Genomic DNA, 25,802 nt, shown 5'->3' on the forward strand with positions numbered 1-25,802 from the left:
GGAAATAAACAGGATCATTTTTAAAAATGTGTTCATGCATTTGTTTGCTAGAGGTGATGGTGTAAATGCATATGACAAGTACCTGTAGGGTGTTTGTCTTACTTTTACATGGCATTTTGGTTACTACATTATAATGACAGAAAGTCAGCAGAGTAATCATAAAATGGATGGGAAAGTGATTACAAGACAGGATTCAAAATTGGAAAACATCACTGAGGAGGTTTTACAGACAGCATACAAGTTCATTTACATGATATTATCCACCTGCTAGGTGCTTAAATACATGGGGTGGGGACTGACGCACCCTGATTGGTTTTTATTACACTCAATTTTGTGTTACTCTTGCAGCTACATTTACCTGTCAAAGGTTCTTTTCAATTTCAGTGATGGGTTTAATTTAACACCCAGCACCATAACAGCAAGGTAAATAGAGATGTTTAAATTCACCCTGCAAAACCAGAGGAGTCCAAGGCCTTCTTTTCTGTAACAAAGCTTTCATTAGCACTTGACAATGAGATTCTGCAATGGCTCCAGCTCTCAGTGGAATAGCTGGTGCTGGCGTGGGAGAGCAGGAGACTGCCAAAAGCCTCTGTGTGGCTTGGCACCTGCAAAGTGCCTGTCAGTTTGCTTATGTCCCTAATCTGACAGTCACTAAAAATAGTTCAGGTGGCTGCTTTCTACTGATGAAGAAATTGTGTTCCTCTGGATACTTACATTAGAAAGGAAGGGAACAATTAGTGAAGTCTGCTTTATTTACTTCCACATTTACAGTTAAGAGTATATAGGAAAGCTTTCACATTTGTTCCAGTTTCTGGAAAAATACGGAAGCGCCACAGGCAAAGGAAGACTTCACAGTGTGGAACCTGAAAATGCTAAACATATTTTGCTCATGAAATGGCATTTATGGCATGACTTTAAAATGACTTAAGTTTAAGCGCACAGTTGTTTCTGTCTTAATAGTAACTAATGCACTTTTTGTTACAGCCAGCAATCAGCTGAAGACCTTGCAAGAGTACCTGCTAACTCTACCAGCAATATCTTGAATAGGCTATTGCTCAGTTATGATCCCAGGATAAGGCCTAATTTCAAAGGTTAGTCAGATATTTTAGCCTTTGTTTTAATTTTTGGAATTTAACTTTTGCTCTTTTCACACATAGAAAATTTATACAGTGATAATGTTCACAACCTAAATTTCGGTTTGTTTGGTAGATTTTGTTTGTCTTTTCTTTTTAATGATAATTCCCCTAGGTAGTGTGAAAATGCAAAAGATATTTACCCTTATGAGCTGAAAAGTAATATGTTAGGATTTCATGATCATAATAGCATGTGATTCTTTATTATTACTATCACTATTATTTTAGAAAATACTTTTTAAAATTAGAATTAGGTTCCATAGAATGAGTTTTTTAAATGTCTTTTTATCCCTACATTTTAGTTAGACTTTTGTAGTATCTAAAATTTTCAGTTTTTTAAAACTGTAAAAATACGATCAAAATTCACTATGGGTATTCTTTAAGACAGCTTTGTAAAAATGGGGATCAGTAGTATCACTATTTGGAAACTATATGGTTATTAAATCCTTTAAAGTTGTATTATAATACAGGTTACACACTTTGGGGTTTCAAGTAGGTAATGAATTTAAACACATTCTTTGCCTTTAAAACATCTCTGTGGTAGTCAGATCTTGTAGGAATCTTCACTGCAGGAAAATTTAATTTCCTTACGTATGCAGAAAAGGTTGGAATACATCTTCCCTGCAAAACCTTTAGTAACTCCTACAGGTGGAAAAAGACATAGGCCATTTTATTACATTACAGACACTGCAGTTTACATAAATCCGTCCTTTTGGTTTAGAACTTCCATTGAATTGCATGTGCATTAAGAGATATTTTAGCATGCATATCAATAGTATGGGACATTTGGTATTCCACGATTTTTACTGGGCTTCTGAAGAGACCATTTTCAGATGTTCTATTTAACTAACTTTTCTAAATGTATTAGACTCACTTCCCAGCAAATGTCTTATTTCTTATTTTCTGTAGAATCATTTATGTTTTCAGCACAGAGCCTTGTCACAAAGAATAAACATCCAGCCTTTACTCTACCTGTTCTTCAGCATGATCAGCTTGTAGTCGCAAAGCATGCTGCAGGTTTCCTTATATTTTTTATAACCCTGCTGGCAGTCTGTAAGAATCAAGACAGAAGGAAAAGGAAGGACATTCAACGTTAACTCCAGGGAAGTGGAAGGAAAAGAACATTTTCTGACAAGTGGTTTGCTCATGTTAAAACGTTCCTCACACATGACCGATTTTCTTGGTGGGCACTTCCTATTCAAATCTGGAAGAGTGATGTGGTGGGTGCTTTATTACATGCATCAGGCAATAAACAAAATATTATGTTTATTGCATAATCAAAAGCATCACACTTAACTAGTCTGATTTAAAAGAAAAAACCCACCACCTGGTTTAACTGAAAAAAGTGAAATTTTATCTTAGTGATCTTCTGGCGAACCAAAAGAGTTAGTTTGAATTTATGTATTAAATGTACACCAAAATGTTTTATGCAAGCAAGCAAACTATTATATTACTTTGTATTGTATTTGCTTACCCTGTGAAAATATTCTTCATATATTCTTATATCTCTTTTGTTGCTGAAATTAGGAAGAAACCCACTGAATTAAGTATTTAACAGTGTAAATGAGATCAGATACACGCATCTAGTGCACATACTGACACTCAATATATAGGTGCTAAATAAAACTAGTGGGCCATAATTAGTTCTCACAACCATCAGGCCACTTCTTCTTGCTTCATGATAACTCTCTGTTAACACCAGATTAAATGACTGCCAGTCAGTTCCCCCAGGGTGATGGAGGGCAGATGTAGCAGCTGTCACACCATCCCTTTTCAACTACAGGAATCCTGGCTGTGGAAAAGAGGAAAAAATCCAGGCCATTTTAGTATCTTCACAGCTGCTGGCTTCTAGAAGTTTTTCTTGGCAAATTGGTAACCATTGTAAAATGGAGCAGCTTTCCAGCTCTCTTGCACCAAGGCTAGATAGCTGTGAAGGCTGAACGAAACAATTTTTCTTTCTCTGTATTCATACTTCACAGTTATGTACTTCACTTGCACAAAGAAGTAACCTCTTACCGTATAGGTAAATGTCTCATCGTAAATCATAAACAGGTAATTTGGGATGATAGATCTTGACAGTTATAAGTGTCTGCTGCTAGAAATGGGAATTGCTTCTATCCATTACTGTGTGTGCAAAAATAATAGTGGATTGTGCTTTCTATAGTAACAGAAAATCATGGAATTCGAAAATTACTCAGATTTATGATCTGTGATATACTTTAAGATTAGCACTCTGGACTAAGGATTTTTTTTCTGTTTTCTTATCACTAGGTTGAAAAGAGTTTCTGTGATTTCTATTGGCTTTCGATGGAAACAGATTAAACCACAGCTTTTGAAAACTGTGTATATACTAACTTGAAAAGATAAAGTTGTACGACCCTATAAAAAAAAACATTTCACATTGTGATATCAGAATAAAGGAGCTTTAAATGAAAGATAACTTACCTTTACTGGACTCCGCAGTTCAACAGAAATCTTTTCCCATTTTTCTTTATTTTTTTTTTTAAGGAATTCCTGTCGATGTTGCAGTCAACATCTTCATTAACAGCTTTGGGTCAATTCAAGAGACAACTATGGTAAGACTGAAATTAAATTATTATAGCACACATGGAGATTTTCTCATTAAATTAAATTTCAGACTGAGGATTATGAATTGTAAAGTAGAAATGGTTGTTATGATTGTAGACCCTGAGAACTGACTTAATGGGGTTAGTGACTGACTGTGCTTTATGCCATAAACCTATTAATCTATTTCAGTCTATATTTGTCCACAGATTGTTACAGCTTTTAGGATCTGATGTACATGAAAGGATATGCAAGGTTTCTAAGGTGCAAGAAATGCACTTATTTCTATAAGTTATTAAGTTCAGGGAAGAACACATTTGGTAGTATGAATTAGGTAATCTTCCAGGCAGTTAATATATAGGTTGCTTGGTGTATTACTAAAGAAAATAATGAGACTGTGTATGATAGAAAAAGAACGTACATGCATAAGGCTGAAGCATACAGGTTCTCTGTTTTATGTAGTTCTGAGGATAGAAGTAAATCATGGAGGAATAGAAGGACGAGGAATACAGGAGTATGACCATATCAATGACCATACTCTTACTTCCGTTTATTTACTGTGTGAGAGAGAGAAACTGAGGAGTAAAGATTCTAAACACGTGTTTCCAGTTCCACCAGAAAATTTCAGTATGTCAATAGCAGCTCCAAATAATCCTCAGTATAGTTTTGATTGGTTTTGTTTCTTTCAAAATAAGAAGTCATTTCAGCGAAGCATTTCCCAATGTTTTGGGACTTGAAGATCTTTTTTGCAATGGTATTTCCAATAAACAACATAAAAAATACTGCCCAAAAAGTTGCATTTGATTTTTGAAGATATTCTGACCTGATCAGGGCTTTTCTTTTGTGCAAAGAAGAAGTGAATACATCATGTTTTCCCAGCATGTGGGAAGCCATAGCCAGGGCGTGCACTCAAAGTGGGAGTTCAGAGGTGCTCCCTCAGCATCCCATTCAGAAATAACTTTGGTGATCTGCTGCAACCAAAGCATTGAGGCAGTTCTTAAAATCAAGCTGCTTTTTTAAATGCTGTGAGTAAGGCAGCACTCATACTCATAATGGCACAGAAGAAATAAACCATATTACAGTTAATAAGTAATAAACCACTGTTTGTTGCCAGTGGAAGTAAATACCCACTTAAAATTCAGAACCAGCTTATGATACCCTATGACATTTCAGTAGGATTGGTGGAGCTGCTGAGTATTAAACATACATGATGGTTGAAACAGCTTTTGTACTGCTTGGCCAGAAATTTCCGTTTCTTCAGCTAGGAATGAATAAAGATTTAGATGTGATTGCAAATGATAGTAAGTCAACTAATGGCATTAATGAGAAGTGATATTAAAACAAAGAATGTAAGTATGCTGAAGATGCCCTGAGATTTATTTCTGGAAACTAAAAGGGGACGAAGTTTAAAGAGGGGCAGGGAGGAAGAGCAGGAGAGTAGGAGTGAGATAAGTGTCTAAGATGGCAAGTATATTAGGCCAGATGGCCCTTTCAAGTTTCTGAAATTTATTGCATGCTTTAAAAAGTGACTTTTACAGAGGCTTTTTTACAATTCACCCAGATCCAAATAAATAGTAACAAAACATGAATGTAAGGGGTGTGCTTCTCTGCCTCAAAATTAGGTATACTCTCTACAGTAATGTATGTATGCCTGTCTGTGAATTCCTGATATGGTCACTCACAAGTTTACTAGGATATTCTGTAAGAGAAGTCATGCTCTCCCTGTATTTCAGAACTTCAGACAGCATCCTTACTTAAATTTATGCTGTTACTTAGATTTCTACATCCAGCTGATCGCCATGATAGCTAAGCATGTTCGTGTGAAGTTTGGATTAATTCTTGGCTGTCTCAGCGTATCACAAGAAGCACTGACAAAAGAAACAGTCTATCTGTTCTTCATTATATCAGTTGGGAAACTCTGCCTGCTTCAGTGGGCATTGGGTCCTGCGGACATTCATTCACTGCTGCCTTGCGGATAGGCTGGTACTTGCCACCAGATTGTATGTCTAACGTCTGGCTAATGCTCCAGACAGTAGAATCAAGTCCGTTAGACTATAAATATCTTGCACCTCCAGAATCACAGAAAAAGTGTTTCCTGGAGCTGAGGCATCAAGTCTGTGAAGGACCAGCAGGGCCTTTTGCACTCGAAAAAGAGAGACATTTGCAGGCAGTAACAAAACTACTGAAAAAGGTTCCTCAGTGTTAGAGAAGAGAGGGGCTGTCTCCAGTGCTGGTGTGAGTTATGAAGATCATTGATTTCTTGACAGTCTCTAAAGTGACCAGAAGATACTAAACCACTTAGAGTTCTATCATTACTGTTACCAAAGTCTGTGAAATCATGTATTTCCAAGTATTTCCATCGATGAAGCATCATGATGATTCTTAGCTCTGTTGCCGCTTCTGGCTGTAATAGCTGAATTCATACATTTTCAAAAAACTCTGTGTGGGGATAAAGCATCCAGGTTGAGCCATACTAAAGGGATGATTCCTTCTTTTGGTGATGGATCGGTGGGGAAAATTATCCATCGGTTCCAGATGATTGGAAGTGAGATGGTGGTAGAAGGCCCAACAAACGAATGTGTAGAGTGCCAGTGAGAAAAAGCCACTCAGCCTTCTGACCTGTTGTTCAGAAGGATGTTAAAAGAGATGCAGAAGGAGATATCTACAATGAGATGTCCTTTACCCCACTCTTGAACCCTTCTCTGGGCTTGGTGTCTGGAACTTCTAACTAGTCAGCAGGCTCCCACAGTGTCCATTTCTTTGAATCATGGTGGCTGGTTCTGATGGTTCTTCCCATATTTCAGGAATCCCAAAAACGTATTTTCAATTATTTTTTTGCTTATTGTGCTTCTGGCCCCATGCTGATTACATTCTTAGCTATGCAGTTGGCTCATCCTCAACAAAAAAGAGTAGAGATTACCTCCCAATGAGGTAGGACCTACTTAGTTTTTAGGAGAGAAAGGAATTTCTTTATAGAAAAGCATTCACAGGTTTGAAATAATATTAGTTTGAAGCAAGATAGGACCTATAGTGTGGATCCTATGCCCAGAAGCCTGTATTGCGTTAATCAAAACCTTGTGAAGAAACTAAAGGGCACATATTTGCTCTGTGTCTAGAAAAGGTAATGTTCATATTGTGTCATTGAATACTTGAGAGAATGCAGATGTTTTCACATACCTATCAAACAAGTTACCTGGAAAAACTACACAAAAATTAGTTAACTACAGAGAAAATAAGGATTTGTACAGCTAAAATGAATAGCTTACACCAGAGCTGCTACCTTCTGGTAAGCTCCCTTTATCTTGACTAACTTGTTTCCTTCTAGCTCATTAGACTGCTTGTCTAGGATCCTCTGCTTCTGATTTTGCAGATGGCATTTTAGACTGCAGATTTGTGGGATAATATGGTGATTATGTCACATTTAGAAACTGCTGTAGTCTGCATGACTAGTATAGGATTCCTGGGAATAAATCCTTTCTGGGATAAATATCCACAGGGCTACAGTATTTTAGCTGTGTTGATGACCTGACCTTTTGTCTACAGAATCTATATTCAAGTTTGTAATTTCAGTGTAACCTTTTGTCACTGACTCAAATGACAAAACACCACTTCTTCCTTCTCCTTTATTTTAAAACCCTCCAGAAGGGTCTTTTTAATATTTATATGTATAAAGGACAATTTGGTTTCCTTATTTTAATCTTAAAAATGCCATTTTCTACTTTATTAAAAGACAGTACTATTATGCTTCCTTTCTTTGAATGAGTGCAGCTCATGTAGAAAAAAACTTTCATGACCTTCTGTGTGCTCCAGTTTGTAGAGAGAGATCTATTGGCTACGTTGAGTTTCTGGCCCGAGGAGTTGTTCTGGCTACACGTCCACTGTTTAGTAGGTTGAATTTGAAACACTTCCTAGAATTCCTCATCTTTCAACCTCCCTGCAAACAACTTGCCTTCTGTTGGAGCTTAATGGGAAAACAAAGCCTTGTAGAATACTTCTCTGATTCTTTTTATCTGCCAGGTCCTCCTAGCTGTAATGCTGATGAATATCTCCTTCATTCCCTCCCCTGGTTTCAGGCTTTTTGATTGCTATTTGACCCTCCTTTATAATAAAATGCTGGTTATTCTGCAATATTCAAATAATGTTTGTAAAATATATAGGAAGAAGACTATATGCTTCATGCAGATCACTTCTTCTGCCCCTCTTGAACCTAATTGTAGTGTACGTACTGAATCTTAAAATTCATTGCCCAAATTTGAGAGAACTGGTTGAAGACATCTTTTAAAATAGATTTATTCCAATATTAGTCTATACTGCTGCCAGATGCTTTACTAGTTCATGTTCTTCCAAGAAGAATCCCTTCTGCACATCTTTGGCTAGCCACAGTTTTGTATCCTGACATCTCTTTGCTTCCTTCTACATTTTCTGTGTTGTCTCAGGTATGTGGTGGCCTTCCTCTCCAAGTACCCTCTCTCAGAAGCCTTGTCCTGTGTTCAGCAGTAGCAGTCATTTTTCTCCTTAGCAGCTGGTGCACTGCTGTGGTTTTGGCTTTCAGCCTGGGAACAGCGCTGATAACACCGATGTTTTCAGTTGTTGCTCAGTAATGTTTGCTCTGACCAGGGACTTTGTGAGTCTCATGCTCTGCCAGGGAGGAGAGGAAGCCAGGAGGAAGCAGAGACAGGACACCTGACCCAAACTAGCCAAAGAGGTATTCCATACCACAGCACATCATGCCCAGGATGTAGAACTGGGGACAGTTACCTGGAAGGGCTAGAACACCTCTCGGTCAGGCTGGGTATCAGTCAGCAATATCGGTGGTGAGCGGTTGTATTCTCTTCCCTTGTTATTTCCCTTATCATTATTATTATTGGTGGTAGCAGCAGTGGTTTGTGTTATACCTTAGTTACTGGGCTGTTCTTATCTCAATCCGCAGGAGTTACATTCTTTTGATTCTCCTCCCCATCCCTTCGGGAGCTGAGGGAGGAAGGAGAGGGAGTGAGCGAACAGGCTGCGTGGCTGCGTTTAACTCACGACAAGCCTCTAGTGATTTAGGTAGGTCTGAACCTACCTATTTCACATTAAGGGGATTTTTCTTCTATTGACTTAAATTGGAACAAGATCAAGTTCTTAAAATATTGCTACATCCCATTGTTTGGTATATTTTAAGTTCTTTTGTAATAGAGCATGGAAGAAAATAAAATAGCATCCACCTGATCTTACTTCCAGTTCTTATTTCGACAGTGCATTCTGCTTTTCAGTGATGTAAACATCTCCTTCTGAATGGGTAAACTGAAAAGAAGTGTTGGACAGTGCTTATCATTTGCCTATGGCTTTGAGAAGTCATTTTCTTAAAATTAGGGTAATGCACTTGTTTATGGGGATATTAGTTTTGGTGTGATGAATAACGTAATGCTTGTGAGCATGCACAGTATGCAGTATTTATCTCGTATGGTTTAAAGTAATTGTTTTAGCTGAGACAAGAAGTGCATTTGGAATGGGGACTTCAGCAAGAAGCAAGTAAAGTAAATTTTCAATGATATAATTGAAAATACACTTTCTGAGATAATTACTTGAATTCTCTCCTGTTCTGAAGCTTTGCTGTGAGAGGCTTCCAGTACAAAGTCACTTCATATTAGCTGCTGTTTTATGCTTCATCTTTACTTTGACAAGATAATATAGGTCTTTGTATAAATAAGAGTCATACTACATATATTTTTGCAAAACCAGACTGCCAACAAGTAACGTATCTCTAAGAACCATGCATATTAATAAATACTGCTTCAGTTCTTTCTACTTGGTTTTGATGCTTTGCTTTTCCTTACAATGCAGTAGGAAAAATAATAAGCAGCATAGTGTAATCAAGTAATACCTGGGCTGATCTGACTGGTGTACTGGACATGGGAAAGTGGGCACTGTATTCTGAGAAACAGGGTAAATCAATATGGTAATTTGCTCTGCATGAGGTCTTAAACAGGTGAACTCCTTCCTGTTGAAGTTAGCATGCCTGTCTCAACATGGCACTTGTGTTGGACTGTAAATGTGTACATTGTAGTAAGTGCAACAGATGAGAACTCACATTGTATCAGCAGAAAAGTGTGTAAGAGGTCATTAACATGTAAAATAAACAACTTTATAAAATTATTTTGATATGCAGAATCCATTGACAAAAATTATGTTGAGAACCTTCAGCCACAGATTTCTAACATTTTGCTATAAATGGAAAGCAGTAGCAGTGTTTTCACTGCTGTAAAGGACACAGCCCTTTCTCTGTATGCTTTATACCTAACGATAGGAAAAAACAGAACACACCATAGAAGACAAGTAGGAATACTGCAGATAGATAGAAGTTATCTTACACATAGAATTTTGGTTTATTTGTAGGACTTTCCTTATTTTATTTCAACAATAAATACCTGCAACAATAAATACTTAACAATAATACCTCAGCAATACCTTTATTCATTTTCTGTATTCAATCTGCCTTGTTTACATATACATTAAAAAGAAGCACTGGCTTAAAAGTAAATGTAAAAAAGCAAAAACACCTAGAGGTAAGACTGAAAAATCATAACTGACATACTGGGTCAGATTTTTCCTTTGGATCCACAGAGCTTTCAGTAAGGATAGAACACGTGCGGGTATCATTTTGCCCTGAGACACATGCTACTTCAGTTCCCAAAGGCAAAATCAGGTTCTCATTGAGCATGGCTCTGCTACCCTCCATCCTTGAGCAAGAGTCCTGCAGAATCCAGAAGGAAGTTTTCTCTGTGTGAAGCCTTGATTTCATCTCTGTTTAAGACCCATTCTTTTTCTGCTTTCATGCATGCTGCCTCAGTACTTGTGTTGCAAGCTGGTATCGGTTTTCCTCAGTTACTAAAATAGTCCCAAATCACTGTTACAAAGTCTGAAACCATATTCTGGATGTGTATTGTGAAACCTGTTATCTATCTACCTGGTCTATTTTCTGCTTTTATAGTGTGATATTTTGCTATCAGTGTGCCACTTAACCAAATGGAGAATAAGATGGAATTTACACTCACAGGGTATCCTTATTGAAGTGGTATCATGCCTGCTGCCTGCAGCAATTTCATGTAGTCAAGCTATGACCTCCCTCTGCCCTGCTGCATGTTTTTCTCTATGCCTAGGTAAAAGGGGGCTACTATCGAAGGGATGCAAAAATGATTCATGGGGACAATTTAGTCCTTTTGAAAAAAGAAACATGAGTGAGACATAATCTACCTATCTGTAGTAAAACCTATTAAACTTAACACTTATTAATGTTGTTTGAATAGTGATTATTATCTTTGTGTAGAAAATATCAGGGCATAAATTGTTTTTCTCTTCAGAGTCCAACAGAATGGTTTTCTTTCTCCATGGGTTTCTGGCTAGACTTCGGCTAGTCTCATATTTATTTATTCTTCCCATCAGGATTATAGAGTCAACATCTTTCTAAGACAGAAGTGGAATGACCCCAGACTCAAACTTCCCAATGATTGGAGAGGTTCAGATACACTGACAGTGGATCCAACTATGTTTAAATGTCTCTGGAAGCCAGACTTATTCTTTGCAAATGAAAAGAATGCTAACTTCCATGATGTCACACAAGAAAATATCCTTCTTTTTATATTTCGGGATGGAGATGTCCTAGTCAGCATGAGGTATTTTATTGATCTATTTCTACTCCTCTGTTAAGTGAATTGATATCAGATATATATGCTGCATTAGACTTACTAATATAATACAGTTTATGACTAATATTTCAATTTATATGACAGTTTGTAAACAATACCACAATAAATTAAATGTGTGTAAAGAAATCAGATGAAGATGTTTTAAAGCATGTCATTTGATAGCATAGCAGGTACTGGAAATTTGAAATGTATGTAGGCTATCTGAAGTAAAGCCTTCAGCAAAATAATATAATTTGCACATCACTTGAACTCAAGTTTCTACATCAGCCAAAGAAAGTGGGGATTACTTAGTCATGATAGAGTGTGTGCAGCTTAGCCATGGCACTCCTTGCTGCAGGATGAGGTGCGTGATTAAAGTGTACATGGATAGCAAAAAGCAACTGGAAGCAAAGCAGCTTATTGGACAGGAAAAAGATCTTTCAGGGTCCTTTAAATACAGAAGCATCACTTCCAGTTTAGGAAGTCCTTGAGGTGTAACTTCTGGGAGGCTGCTGGGTATCTAGCACAATGTTATTCCTGATTGCTGTAGTCTCATATTTTTCTTCAAGAGTCTGCCACTGGCCACTGCTGGAGACAGGACTCTCTTTTATATAAAACTTTGGTTTGGTTATTCTTATGACCTATATGTATTTTGATCACATATTAGTAGGCCTCTGATTTGTGAACTACTATATGTTTAAAACTCTGTATAAAATTTTATTCTCAGACTAATAGAGATAGCTCAATTTTAAAGTGTTATTTATCATAACTTTAATTTTTTCTGCTATTTTAGAAGCTGAAAATCAAATACCTGAATTTTGTTTTCTTACTGCTGTCTACTGTTTGCATGGCAGCGCACACTGTTTTTAAATTCTGTTTCTGTATTTTCAGATTGTCTATTACTCTGTCATGCCCTTTGGACTTGACCTTGTTTCCTATGGATACACAGCGCTGCAAGATGCAATTGGAAAGCTGTAAGTAAATCAATCTATGCATGAAACCAGTTGCCTTCTAAAAATGTGTGAGAATCAAAAAATGATCAATTCTGCATTGTTCATGTCAACATTTTAAGTGAAAATAGTCTTGAAAATAATCTTCACTGGTTCCTGCCAACATAGATTTCCCTATCAAAAATGATTTTTATGGTTATGGCACCATGCAGTCTGTTTTTAGCTTCTGCTATCAAACATAATGACAACTGTTGAGTTTTACAGAAACTTCTACAATAAAATTAGTAAAATTGAAACACACATTATTTGGGAAAAAGAATCCATGGCTCCCCAAGTGGTTTTAACTTCCACAACCTATGGTGCTCTGTAGGTTGTTGGGGACTAATTTATCCCCTTGCATTTAGAATGCATTGCGTTGTTTGAAACTCTTTTGATATGGTGCTGAAGGAAAAGTATGTGATGCCAACGCATTCAGAACATTTAGTATGAAACCTTTAGAAAGTGGTTTCAAGATGTGTTGTAGATGTAGTCAGGTATCTCTCCTTTACCAGTCTGGTCTCCAGGTGATTTGATCTTAACGAAGGAGCAGCCAGGTCTTGTCTGTGAAGGGCTTCATGCCATGCTGGAAGTTGCCACCAGAATGTTTCTGAAAACCATCTGTTTTCCTGCACCCAAGTAGAAGGGTGCCTACACAAGTACAGCCTTTTCCCAGCATTGATCCCTGATGATCCCACTTTCACGGCAATTCTGTTTTCCTGAGTAAGGACAAATGTGAAGCAGAGAGGAGGAAGGTGACTTGCTCCAGCCCATTCCTGCTGTAATACAAAAAACTTTGTCTAGTTGTTAATCCACCAATTGTGGTGGGGAAAAGGAGGTTAGGGAAGGCAAGACAAATGTGAAGAAAGAGGAAGTTTAATCAAAGCTGAACAGGGCATCCCAGTAGGAACAGGGGTAATAATAATGATATCAGAGCCTTACAGTTTAGTTTTTGATTGCCAGCATTTACCTTTAGAATCATAGTATGTCCATAGCAGTTTAGCCCATCACTAATATATATATATACATTAGCTGAAGTAAACTCTTACAGTAAACACAAATAAGTTTGGGGTTAAACTGGAATTAGGCAGTAATACTAATGGAAGAATTACTCAAAAAACCCTCAATAATTTTATTTAAACAACTTTTAATTGTTAATTTAACAATGACAGTTTAACAACTGTCTCTCTCTGTGCTAAATTGATATATTCAAATTCAGAAGGACTTTCTTCCTTTAGAAACACAGTGTGCACTAAATTTTCTTCTTTTAATTCAGTTGTCAAAAGTAAGAATCTTGTCAAAAATAAGAACCCTCCAGTTCCAGCAGTGCTTTCCCTGTTAGCCATTGGCGGTTTAATTTTACTTATTTTCAAACCAGTATTTTGTTTCTAGTTGCTAGATTTTCAAAACAAAAAAGCTTTTGCTAGGCTTTTCTCTTATCTACAGTTATGATCCCCAGTTCTACACATTCCGTATAGACAAAATTTTCACTGTCCAGTAACTGTTATCATAAAGGATCTTGGTAGACTTGTGATTTGATGTATGTTGTAAGGGGGTGAGACTGATTTTATGAATGAAGCATTAAAACAACGAATTATATTTTTTGTATTATTTTCCTTCGTGGAGCTTTGACACATTGTGATTTTTATTAAGTTTTTCTGAATCTTAGAGAAGCTTATGAAAATTTCACATTTTTTCATCACAGCCGTTTTTCAAAGATTAAACCCCCCCAAACGTCTAATGCCTCCAGGAAAAGAATGGTTCTTTAAACTTCTTGTCAGAGACTGAAATGCATTCCAACTCCATCTTCTTCATGTTTCCCCATATTTGTTTCCATTTAACACACAGTGTCTCTGTTTGAATTAATTTAATCTTTAATAAACAGAAGGTAGTGGAAAAGAACACATGTAAAATCATTATTATTTTATCCCTATTTAATCAATATTGCTTTATGCTTGAATACTGTGAGCCTAACTTTCACTGCCTTTAACTTGGTGGTGTTGTATATATCATGATTTAGACACTCAGATGTATGCTGAAGTCTGTCGATACTCAGGAGATGATGAAGGCACTGAACTGATTTCAGTGGGACTACACATCTACTTAAATTCCTGGTCAAGTATTTCCTGAATGGCAGTGCTTTCATGAACCAGGGCCTTTAATCTCACTAAGCGGAAAGGTTGTTTTACACACAAAAAAAGATTCATCACAGTAATTGAGTTGTTAAATTCTTTTGAAGTTACTAGGACTTCTGAGTGCTGTTAAAGTTCGGTATATTTTTCATGCTTTGCTGAAGGAGAGTTTGAATGAATAGGGCGGCTTCAAAGCTGTGGAGAATAGAGCTTTGCTTTCTTTGTTTAAACAGTAAGCACTGTAACAAACACCTCTTAATCAGTGTAATATTGCAGATAATGTAATGTTTCACCCACCAAGTCCTAATTTAGGCCTACATTAAAAAAAAAAAAAAAGTAGATGATTATTTCATTTTTGTCTTTAATTTTTTGAATAGGAAATAGAAAGTAAAAGAGTGAAAGAAATATTATGTTTTTATGCTAGATTTCCTTGCAGAGTTTACTCTGAGAGAGTTCTTTAAACAACTATTATTATTTTGTTCTTGTAGTTGGTTACACAACTGATGACTTACGGTTTATCTGGCAGTCTGGAGATCCTGTACAGCTAGAGAAAATTGCTCTGCCTCAGTTTGATATTAAAAAGGAGGATATTGAATACGGTAACTGTACCAAGTACTATAAAGGCACAGGTAGGTAATAAAAATTATTTCCTTGGTAAAAAACTTGAAGCTTTCTTCATTTACTGTTTATAGTTAGTGGTTAATATTGCAGTTCATGTCTTGCATTTCATGTGATAAAATAGATTAACAAGTAATTCATATAATAGTAACTGTCATATGTGATTACTGCAAACTAATTAAAAAATGGAAACATCTAGATTGAAGATGAGATATTCTTGGTTTTGCTTACATGTCTTGTATTCTTACTGTCACCAAGGTGTTTCTATAGTCCCAATACCTATTTATGCTTGTAAGTGTCTAACTTTGCTGAAAGGATATTCACCCTGAATTATGCCAGTTGCAGCAAAGTAAGATAATTCTGGTTTTCTAGTTCAACTTTTATTACAGAAGTGGATAGTGGTAAAGTATAACTTCAAATGCTTCACCCTGCAGGGTCTTCTCTTCAGTGTTGTGGAAAGTCTGTCATTACAGAAAGCTGCTTACAATCCTCAGCCCTGTATTAATTTAATCCTATGATTATTTTCTGAGTGTGGGCACAAACTTATCCAATGATTTCTGTATTCTGGCTTTTAATGGCATAAAAATTATCTCATTAATTTTGAAATAAAAAATATCTCAAAAAATATCTTTTTTTTCTTTTCTACTTTGACTGATTCCTACCTATAATTATATCCAAACTACTCAAATATTGCGGCAACTGCAAGACTTTCTATGACAACAGAAATCAGCAGGGTATATTTTAGTCAGTGCGTTTGTATCATACAAATAAAATTTCCATTAAAACTCAATGAAGATGGCTGTGGTGCCACATCTTCTGAGGATCCTGACCAAGTTTCTCGTTTGCTATCCAGCTGAAGTTGAGGGTCTGTTACTTGCAGTTGTTCCTAAGCTAGACCCCAAGTCTGAAGAGATCTCAAGTAACCTTAGCAGATCTCAGAGTTAAGGGATTTAGCTTGAAAATGATAATGAAAATTGAAATGAGGCTTGCTTTTTGACAGCAAAATGAGTGAGTTTTTAGCCTAGCTCTGTAGTTCAGCATGTCAGGTGATATACCATTTGTAAATAATAGGGAATTATCTCTCATTAGGAGTGTTCTGCATTTGTGAAAACACAGCCAACAACTGGCAATGACTGCATTCAAATCTAGGTTAGGATATTGCAGAAGCTTGTTTATCAGTAAGAAATATTTTATTCTTAATTGAACAATGAATTCACTGAAAGAAATAGGCTACAAAGTAGAGAAAAATTAAAGGAATGGATCTTTCAATTCCCAAATAAAATTAATACAAATAGGAAAATTGGAAAACTTACTTTTCCCCTGTATTTGAGGGGAAAACCCAAACACTCAGAATTGCTTCTTGTTACTGAGGTTAATTGTGATCATTCTGAGTTTTGCCCTAAATCTAAACTTAAACATCTAAAATATCTGAAGATACTTTGGGCATTTTAGAAGCCTTAAAGAAAATAATTCTACATTTTACTCTTAAACAGGAAAGAAAATCAGTAGTGTTCTCTCAAGTTTAAGCTCCTTGTGACCACAAGTTGAAATGACACTGTACTCAGTAAGATGGTCACATTTTGTGTGTGTGTATGTGATTTGAACGTTAAAGGAGGAACATAAAAGGACCATCAGAGGAGTGGAGTGACAACATGAAATTTGAAAATGTTTTCCTAATTCTTTTATTCCAAATCCTTTTTTGTTTAAAATTAAGAACATCCATGTTAATCTCATAATCAAGACTGGAATTAGTACTTCATTAATGTGAATGGAATATTTTAGTACTCTGAAGTATTTTAAGAGGTTTTTTTTCAGTAGTCAGCGGTTGTTTCATTGACTGTAAATTCTTACATTGAAGGTATTTTAAAAAGCAGGTTTTGCACACATAGTTAAAATTAATTCTGTTAAGGATTTTGTCTGGTAATCAAGAGGCAAATACTCAAAATTATGGCTTATGGAAGAGATTCCTGCCAATTTCAAAGCACTTAATCTTTACTTACTGTTTAAGTCAACTGACATTTTATCATACTTACCTAAGAAGAAGGAGGGTCAACAAATTTGGGGTGACTTTTTGTGGCAAAAATTTGAATATTTAGATTTGCAAATTGCCTATTCTTTGTTTACCAATATGTGGGACAGAAGCAATAGGTCCTTGCAAGCTGAATGGTGAAGGCAATAGATACTGTTCTCTGCCTGATGAATGAATATTCAGAGCCATACAGAATGCATTTCTGGTCAAAAGCAAACATAATGATTTTGAAGATCATCCCTCATTTGAAAATAAAACCTAGAAATATCTGGAAACTATTCAGAAATTATAGAGGGAAAGTTTATCAGACGAAAGATCATTGAATAGAATAGAATGAACTATAAAATACCATTTGGTATGGCCTTTTACACAAGGAAATGTTTCCTTAATTTTGTTTTTTTGGCTATTGTGTGCCCAAACAGCACTTTTAAGATGACTTATCACTTAATGGCATTTGATAAAATTTAGAAAAGAAATATATTTTTGACAGATTCTATTTTCTAAATCAGCTTTGCACCAACTTTATTTACAGATATAGACTTACCTGAATATTGAAGTTGTTGTAATGAAACACAGGAATGTCTTTTTCTTGTGATAGAATAGTTTATGACATTGTTTTTGCAATGCCAGTTCTGCTAATTGAATAAAAATATGAACAGAATTTGTTTTCTGGGTATCAGACTTCCTGATCCATCTGTTACCTCCAGTAAAACCTCTGTTGTCTGCAGCTTTATTTTTTATTGAATTCATCTTAACAGATACCTTGGGAAATGTTTGTGTGCTTTAAATCCTGATTTTAAAGAATTTGAGGCAGTATTCCTTGTTTCCAATATTTACAGTGTTTTTAGAGTCTTTTTGAATTTTAAAAGACTGTACTAATTATAGAAGTCTCCTGTACCAGCTTTCCATACTGGTAGAGTATCTGCTTAGTCACATTCAGATCACCTCTTTCCATTCTGAACTTTCTACACTAATATTTCTTAATTCCATCTTTTGTGCAAATTAATGCTAAATAGGCTTTTCAGATGAGCTTAAACAAGTATGACTGCCAGACCCCATTTATTTTATCTGGACTGCATCTTGAAGCCAACATCAAGATGAGGGTCACTTTAACTGCCTGTTACTGATGCGCTGTGAAAAGACAGAGGGTGCCTTGCAGAGCACAGAGAGTAGTATATGCCTGACTACACTTGGTGGTTATAGAGATACTTTACAGTGTTTTGAACATTTTTTTCCAAATTGAACTCTTTGCCATTATAGAGAAAATAAAGTCATTGAACTTTTGCTCTTAACTTACATAGAAAAAGGCCTGGAAGATAACGGATCAGAAGAGGTTGACCTGCAAAGCACATTGAACATTAACGCATTTATTTCTTTAAAGGTTATTACACTTGTGTAGAAGTAATCTTCACTTTAAGAAGACAAGTTGGATTTTACATGATGGGTGTTTATGCTCCTACACTGCTAATTGTTGTTCTGTCCTGGCTGTCATTTTGGATCAATCCTGATGCAAGTGCTGCAAGAGTCCCACTGGGTAACCTGCGTTTACGCATACTGTCACAATCCACTTTAATGCCATTGAGTCATTCTCAGTTGCTTTGACAACATGACACTGGGCACTGAAAGCAACTTCACTTCCATTATCTGCTCATCACTTTCACTGAAACGTCCTCATTCCTAGTCCTGTAAAATCCACCTCCTCACTAAGACTTCACTTGATAATGGTTACAGTGCTTGTGTAATAAGCACACTGTCTCTGCTCCTCTCAGTCCAGATAAAAACATCTCATCCATGTACAGGTGATGCTGCAAACACTGTGGCAATATGCAGGTGATAGGAATTTGAACAATTGAATAATGACTTAGAAAGCAGGATGATGAGCAAGGGTCTAAATAGCTACTTCTTGAAGCAGTTTTTCTGAAGATAAATAGAAACAGAGTGATGTCTGGAAAAGAATTAGCATCCGTGTTACCTGATTGGTTTTATTTCATTAGAGACTCAGTTCATGAGAGTACTTCAGGCTTGTGTGCTTGTGCTGCTCAGCACAACACAGTAGGCAGGCCCTTCACTTATTATGAAATAGTAGGACACAGAGTTAATCAAAACAATATTATCTTGACTAATTGGATTATACGTTGGACTCCAGCTCTGGGGTGGCCAAACCTGCTGACCCCAAGAGTTCAATGAAGTGCAGAGCCAGGCTCTTCCATCCTGACACTTCTCCTATTTGGATTCCTTTCCCCATGCCATGACCTCCCCTTCCCCATGCTCTGGCCTCCCCATGCTCCCCTTTCCCTGCACTCCCACCTCCCCAAGTCCATACTTTCCAAATTGTTTCCGCATCCCAGGAGGTTCAGCGCACCTTTTGTCAGACCCCAGTGATGCAGTTTCAGGGTCCCTCCAGCCACCTGACTTCCTCAGAAACATCTCACCCCCACTTGAACCTCCACACTTCCACAGAACATGACTCCTGTGCAGTCTCAAGTGCATGAACATGTGTCAATAAGCACCAGAGACCCTTGGAGTCAGGACTTGCCACATCATCTGATAACAAATCAGTGTGTTGAGAGCCAGCTGGAGCAGGTACGATGCCAAGTTTTGTTAGGTGGAAAAGCATCCACATACCTCCTGGCCTGAGCCACATTGCTCTGGTCTCAGGTCATCTACCATGCCTCTTCCTCCTGTGGTATAAGGCAAAATAAAATGACAGCCATAAATACCCTGCAGTTTAAGAAAGTTGTGAAGGTTCTTGAATGCATCCAGATGAAGCTGGTGAAAGGGCCAGAAGGCATGACCTATGAGAAGGACTTTGGGCTTGCCTAGTTTGGAGAAAAGGAGGCTGAGGGGTGACCGCATTGCTCTCTACAGATTCCTGAGGAGGAGAAGTGCAGAGCGAGGTGTCTCTTCTCGCTGGTATCCAGTGACAGGACACATGTCAGTGGCTGAAAGCTGCACCAGGGGAGGTTCAGACTGGGCATCAGGAAGCATTTCTTTACCAAGAGGGTGCTCAAGCACTGGAATAGGCTTCCTAAAGAGGTCATCAGTGCCCCAGGCCTGTCAGGATTTCAGAGGCAAATGGACAATGCCCTTTACAATATGTTTCAGTTTATGGTAAGCCCAGAATTGGTCAGGCAATTGGACTAGATTATCGTTATAGCTCCCTTCCAACTGAAATAGTCTCGTCAACTTTAAAATGTGGAGAACCATGGCTGGAGTGCTACTTTCTGCTTGTGAGCCACAGCTGGCTACTTTGCTGTACTTAAATGTAACAAAGCCATTATGTTTGTTGTATCTTTTTTCTAGGGGTCTATTTTAGAATATGAGTCAGCTTTTTTTGCCTCTTCTTTTTTTCTTTTCTGTGGACCTTCACAGATATTAGTAGCTACCTGGAAGAGTCACAATCTGTATTCATTTGATAGCAAGTAACAAATGAAATCTGTAACCTTGAAAAGTAGCAAAGGTACATTCCATAATGTGAAACATAACACAGTGTAAGGAAAAGAAGGTGGGGGGGAAACGTAGCATGCATTAAATTAGAAAGATGATAGAAATACAAACTGGAAATACTTCTCACACAGTGAGCTCCAATACGATCAGACCCTGAGCTTTTATAATCCTGTACTTCAAAGAGCCAACTAGACAGACTTATTAATTATATGTTAGACTTATAAGAGGCATAGTGCTGATTTATGTAGCATGGATGTCTTTGCGACTAAACATGCATGCTTATTTATTGTTTATTTGCTGCATTTATTGTAAGTGTTTACTGGTTCCTTTTCTGTATTAGCATTTCTGCAATAATGCATTTTCAACAATACTAACCATTGGTTATGTGCCTTTTCCTGAATCCCCAGGGAAGAAAAGACCTCTAAATCTCACCATCCTGTAATCATGAGTCGTTATTTAGTAACACAAGTTGTTAAAGATTGTCACTGGGGTAAGATATATGTTTCTGCAGTTTGCAGGAGTGCCACAAGCTAACTCTTCTAGCTACCTCCTTGAAGGGAGTTGACCTTGAAATTTCGCAAGATTAACAGTTGTGTGTCAAGTGAATGACACCTAATCCCAAATCTTCCCAATGGCCGCTGCACTCTCAATGCCTAGATACAGATTTCTTCAGATGAGAAGCTACCTCATTTACTTACAAATATCTTAATGCAGTTGTACCTAGACTTAAGTGTAGTGGGCTACTGCTCCGCATGGCAAGGCATCCCAAAAGTTTCCAGGTGATTTAGGAATACAAGACACTTTGAAAGCTGATATGCAGATGTTTTTGTAGTCTGATTAATGTTCTGGGAAAAGAGTGTATGTTTGTTTGAAGAAAAAACCTGTGTCTATATAGGAACAAAATAAGTTACTAAGCCCTATTGATACCTGTATCATGACACCCAACTAGGTCATCTGGTGGTAAGGACGTCCACAAAGGACTGCTCTCTGGCCAAGCGACCTATCTAGGGACAGCTGTGGCTAAGCAACATGAAGACTGATATCACTAAATGCTTCTGTCAAATTAAATGCTGGTGTTTCACCTTTTAATGAGCCCAACAGAAGACTCACAAGTTCTTTACAGTTGGAAAGTGTGATATCATCCATTATTTAAAAAATTCTTTTCCTTCCCTCACCACTGTGTGATCCTCAAATGGAGTAAGATCTTCCCTGGAGCTGTAAGGATCTGGTGGTCGTCAGACTTCTGTCCCCCAACAGTGGCTTAACAGGGTGGAGCATTAATTGAGGGTGCAGGCAGGGGTACGGCAGGTACCTGAAAGCTTGAACTAGTGATCAGTGCTATATTCCCCACTTAAAAAGGACAGCTAGCTCTGCAGCAGACATGGCCCCCCCATCACTCCTGTCCTCAGATCTGCCTTAGTTCTAAATGTTTAATGTTATAAAATTGTAACAAATGTAGGGTCTCAAAGGAAAAAAATAGAGATACATGCTAAAACTGTAGTATGAAGGTGGTTTAGCGAGATTTTGTATTCTAGTTTATGAAGTTTAATGGTGTAACATGTTAGAGATATCAAATTATAAGGAAGAAGGAATATTACATTTTTCAGTACTGTTAGTGAGGCGAAGTCAGACATTTTTAAAGCAGTAATATAAACCAGATAATATTTTTTAATATATACAGTGCATAATTCACCTGTGGAATTCACTGCCAAGAGATAGTGCTGAGGTTAGGGAGTTTGATGGATTCAAAAAAGGGAGATTTATTTATCTGGCAGCTTGTGCTGAAATACTTTGCTGGACTGGCACTTTCAGATATTATCCACATGTAACCTAGGTAGTATTTTTAAAATAGTAGCTCTATACAGTCATGTTTTAGGCTGGGAGTTAACTAACCTCACTGATAAACTAAACTTTCCCATTGAGAAGGATGCCACACTAGGGACAAAAATGCAGAGGTATTTCCTAGAAATGCTAACACTCCCTTTACTTTGCAAGTATGAAGGAAGAAGCTCTGTCCCTTCTCTTTAGAGCTTCCTGAGAAGAAAAGGGGGAATTTTTTGTCCATTTATTTTTATTTTATTTTTATTTTTAATAAATAATCTTGCAGTTAATTTGTTCATTCTCCTCACTCATGTCTGAGCCTTGAGCTTTGGACTGTGTTAGGTATCTAGTGAAGCTGCTGCTAGATGTGTGACTTACAACTCTAGTGCTAGGGTCTCTGAGGCTGTACCAACTCTGGTCTGGCAGCAAAGAATTGCTTCATAGAATATTTCTGTACTTCTATCTCCCTTCATTGTTACCTTGAAAAGCTAGAAGTTTCTCAAACTCTGAGAATAAACTTTCCATCCTAGGAATGGAAAGTGGAAATTAGCATCAAGTCACCACAACCTCAATTGCTCTACTGAGCAAGTAGATGAAAGATCCACTAACATCTTCTCAGCTGGTAGAATTTGTAAGTTAATTTTGTAGGATTAAATCCAGGACTGTAAGGTCTACTATTTTAAGCTCTACAAAGTGGTTCTACAATTTTTTTCAGCACCAGGCATGATAATAATACATGTTAAGATAGCGAACACTATTAAAATTAGTGGGAAAAAAATTACAATATCCAAGATGTTGAGCCAATCCTTATCATTGGATAATTTGGTTATTCAGAGTAAGGGTAGAGGCTGCCTTTCGATAGTCTAGCATAGACATGCATGGTACTTGATACATACACTGATAGGGAATGAGCAGCAAGATAGGCCTAAGCAGAGGTATCCTATATATGTTAAGAGGCAGTACAGCCTTGTTTGTACTTGTTATTGTAGATCCTTATGATCCATAGTTAGTGTTCATCCCCAGACAGCTGGTGTTGGTCAGTGAAAATAAGTTTTCTAAAAAGGGGACTATTCTGTGCTTTCTGTCCTTACGGGAATGTGTGTACTTGGATGCTTCAGATACAGTACATGAAACATAAGCCAGAGCGGACAGTGAATATTGTCTGTTCAGTATTTGCATGTCATTCTGATCTAACACATCTGGCAATTCTGTTATTCCAGTGGACCAACCCCCCCCCCCCAAAAAAAAACCCCAACAAACAAAGTATCATATCAATCTCATTAAAATCCAAATGGAAACAGTAGCAATAGAATGACGTGTTATTTATGATCAATTAGAATTGAATATTTTTATAAGCCAGTACAGATACTTTCAATTTTAGTAATGTTTTCACATTCTCAGTTACTTAAAATGGATCTGAAGAAAATTATCTTATATGAATTACAAAACTTTCCCGGCTTTAAATAGCATGTCAGAAATATAAGAAATGTAGTTGAGACTGAGTATCTCCATTTGCCAACATTTTCTACAGACATCAATTATATTTCATGAAGCTGCCCACTCGTAACTAAAGATTTTTACCATTAACTTTCACAAAACCAAAATGGGACGAAGTTTTCCCCACATTACAGCCATTTCTAAAGTTATCTTTTCCCAAATGTAGCTGTTCTTGCTACTGTTTCCGTTTCATAGTTTCTGTGGGAAATCTTGCTGTGAGATCAGGCTTCTATTTTGTCTCTTGTGATATGAACATTTGGAAGCCTCATTAGAAGAAATGTTCGTTGAAACCCAGTTTGATGCTGAGTGTGACCTTTCAACAGCCTTTGCAGATGTGTTGGTTTTATCATGATAAGGGCTTCCTGAAATGCCCTTTATCTAGAAAGCTTCCTCTAGATCCTTGAAGTTCCAGTAGGGAATGATGGTAGGCCCTCAGTCACCTCTGTGTTTTTATCTTCACAGTGAATCGGGAACACAGACTTTTAATGTGCTGTTACAGCTTCGCTTTTCAGCAAAAGCTTCCCTTTCATCTAAGGCTTGCATAGCACACTTGTGGACAGGTCATGCATGTGGCAGGTCACTCCTGCTGTAGCACAGTTCAGATTTCTGGGACAGCAGTAGTGTAATTTAAGGACTTGGAGTCTTTTGGTTTAAGTATCATGTATTTCTCTTCCACCTTCCCAGACTTAGATACATGTTGTAAGCTAAGTTTTTGGAAGGCCCATTTCACACCTGTGTGATGTGTGACAGGGCAGGAAAACCACATCAACCAATTTAGCATCATTTATTCGTTTCTTTGTTTTTAAAATGAAGGTACTTATTAATAATTCATTATTAACTGCAAATCCTACCTAAGTATTCAGTCTAACTTGTTCATTAACTGAAGGCATGTGCACTTTGCATTTCTGCTGCACCAACCACATCGTGAAGTCACATTCCTGTTACGAAACATCATTCAGTATTGTCTGTTTCGGAGAGCACAGCCAGTGGCAGTAAGTATAAGCTTTCTTTAATCAACACTTTATTTTTCTTCTCATAGGTATTTTCTCAGTGCTCAGCTTGGCATCTGAATGTACCACTCTTGCTGCTGAACTTCCCAAAGTGTCTTATGTGAAGGCCTTAGATGTCTGGCTGATTGTTTGCCTTCTTTTTGGGTTTGCATCCCTGGTGGAGTATGCTGTGGTTCAGGTAATGCTAAACAATCCAAAGAGAATTGAAGCTGAAAAAGCAAAGATTGCCAAGGCAGAGCAAGCGGAAGGGAAGGGTGGAAATGCTGCCAAGAAGAACACTGTGAATGGTACAGGAACTCCTGTCCACATCAGCACTTTGCAGGTAGGAGCTGTGAAGCTGTGTATGCAAAATCAGCATTATCCTCTATTAATTCCAGGAACATACTGTCTTAACAGTTTTAGATAGTGCTTAATCTTGGAAGTAGCCAAGACATTACAAACATTCTGGTAATTAATGGCCAGCAATCTGACCAATTGGTCCCTAGCAATTTGAGGTCATATGTACTAAATGAAAAACTTGACTTTTAATATCCTAGCACCATGGTTGCTGCTGAGCTTCAGGTAAATAAAGGAGCAAGCCAATTTACAGTTGGTATTCTTCTCTTCATAAATAGCAGCTGTCAAACAGTAACTATTCAGAGGACAGGACTCTCGGTCAGTATTTGCTGAGAGCATACTCAAATAACACCCGTCTCATTGCTTTCCCTGGGGATGGCCACAGCTGCACCGCATTGCATGTCAAACATCTCTGAAGCCAGGGATCCAGAAGTCTTGGCATTTGTAAACAAAAGACAGGTCTGTTTGTCTGTCAAACAGTTCCTGCGTTTCTGTTGTTGTCAGAGTTTAGGGATAAATTGGTCAGATGTCTTTATATGGATAAAGATGAGATGTACATGT

At 37.4% G+C, this 25,802-nt stretch overlaps 1 protein-coding gene across 2 annotated transcripts in view; it reads left to right on the top strand.

The window, feature by feature from the left end:
* Positions 1-25,802, top strand: part of GLRB (glycine receptor beta) — a 48,122-nt gene that overhangs the window by 10,895 nt on the left and 11,425 nt on the right. The window contains exons 3-9 of one of the 2 annotated variants that reach the window (XM_065665236.1): positions 985-1,091; positions 3,642-3,709; positions 11,124-11,353; positions 12,257-12,339; positions 14,972-15,112; positions 18,512-18,664; positions 24,935-25,227. In XM_065665236.1, coding sequence (XP_065521308.1) covers positions 985-1,091; positions 3,642-3,709; positions 11,124-11,353; positions 12,257-12,339; positions 14,972-15,112; positions 18,512-18,664; positions 24,935-25,227 — 1,075 coding nt within the window. The remainder of the gene's footprint in view (positions 1-984; positions 1,092-3,641; positions 3,710-11,123; positions 11,354-12,256; positions 12,340-14,971; positions 15,113-18,511; positions 18,665-24,934; positions 25,228-25,802) is intronic. The other variant, XM_065665237.1, reaches the window with a different exon arrangement.

Source organism: Lathamus discolor, chromosome 1 (assembly GCF_037157495.1).
Source record: "Lathamus discolor isolate bLatDis1 chromosome 1, bLatDis1.hap1, whole genome shotgun sequence".
Lineage (NCBI taxonomy): Eukaryota > Metazoa > Chordata > Aves > Psittaciformes > Psittacidae > Lathamus > Lathamus discolor.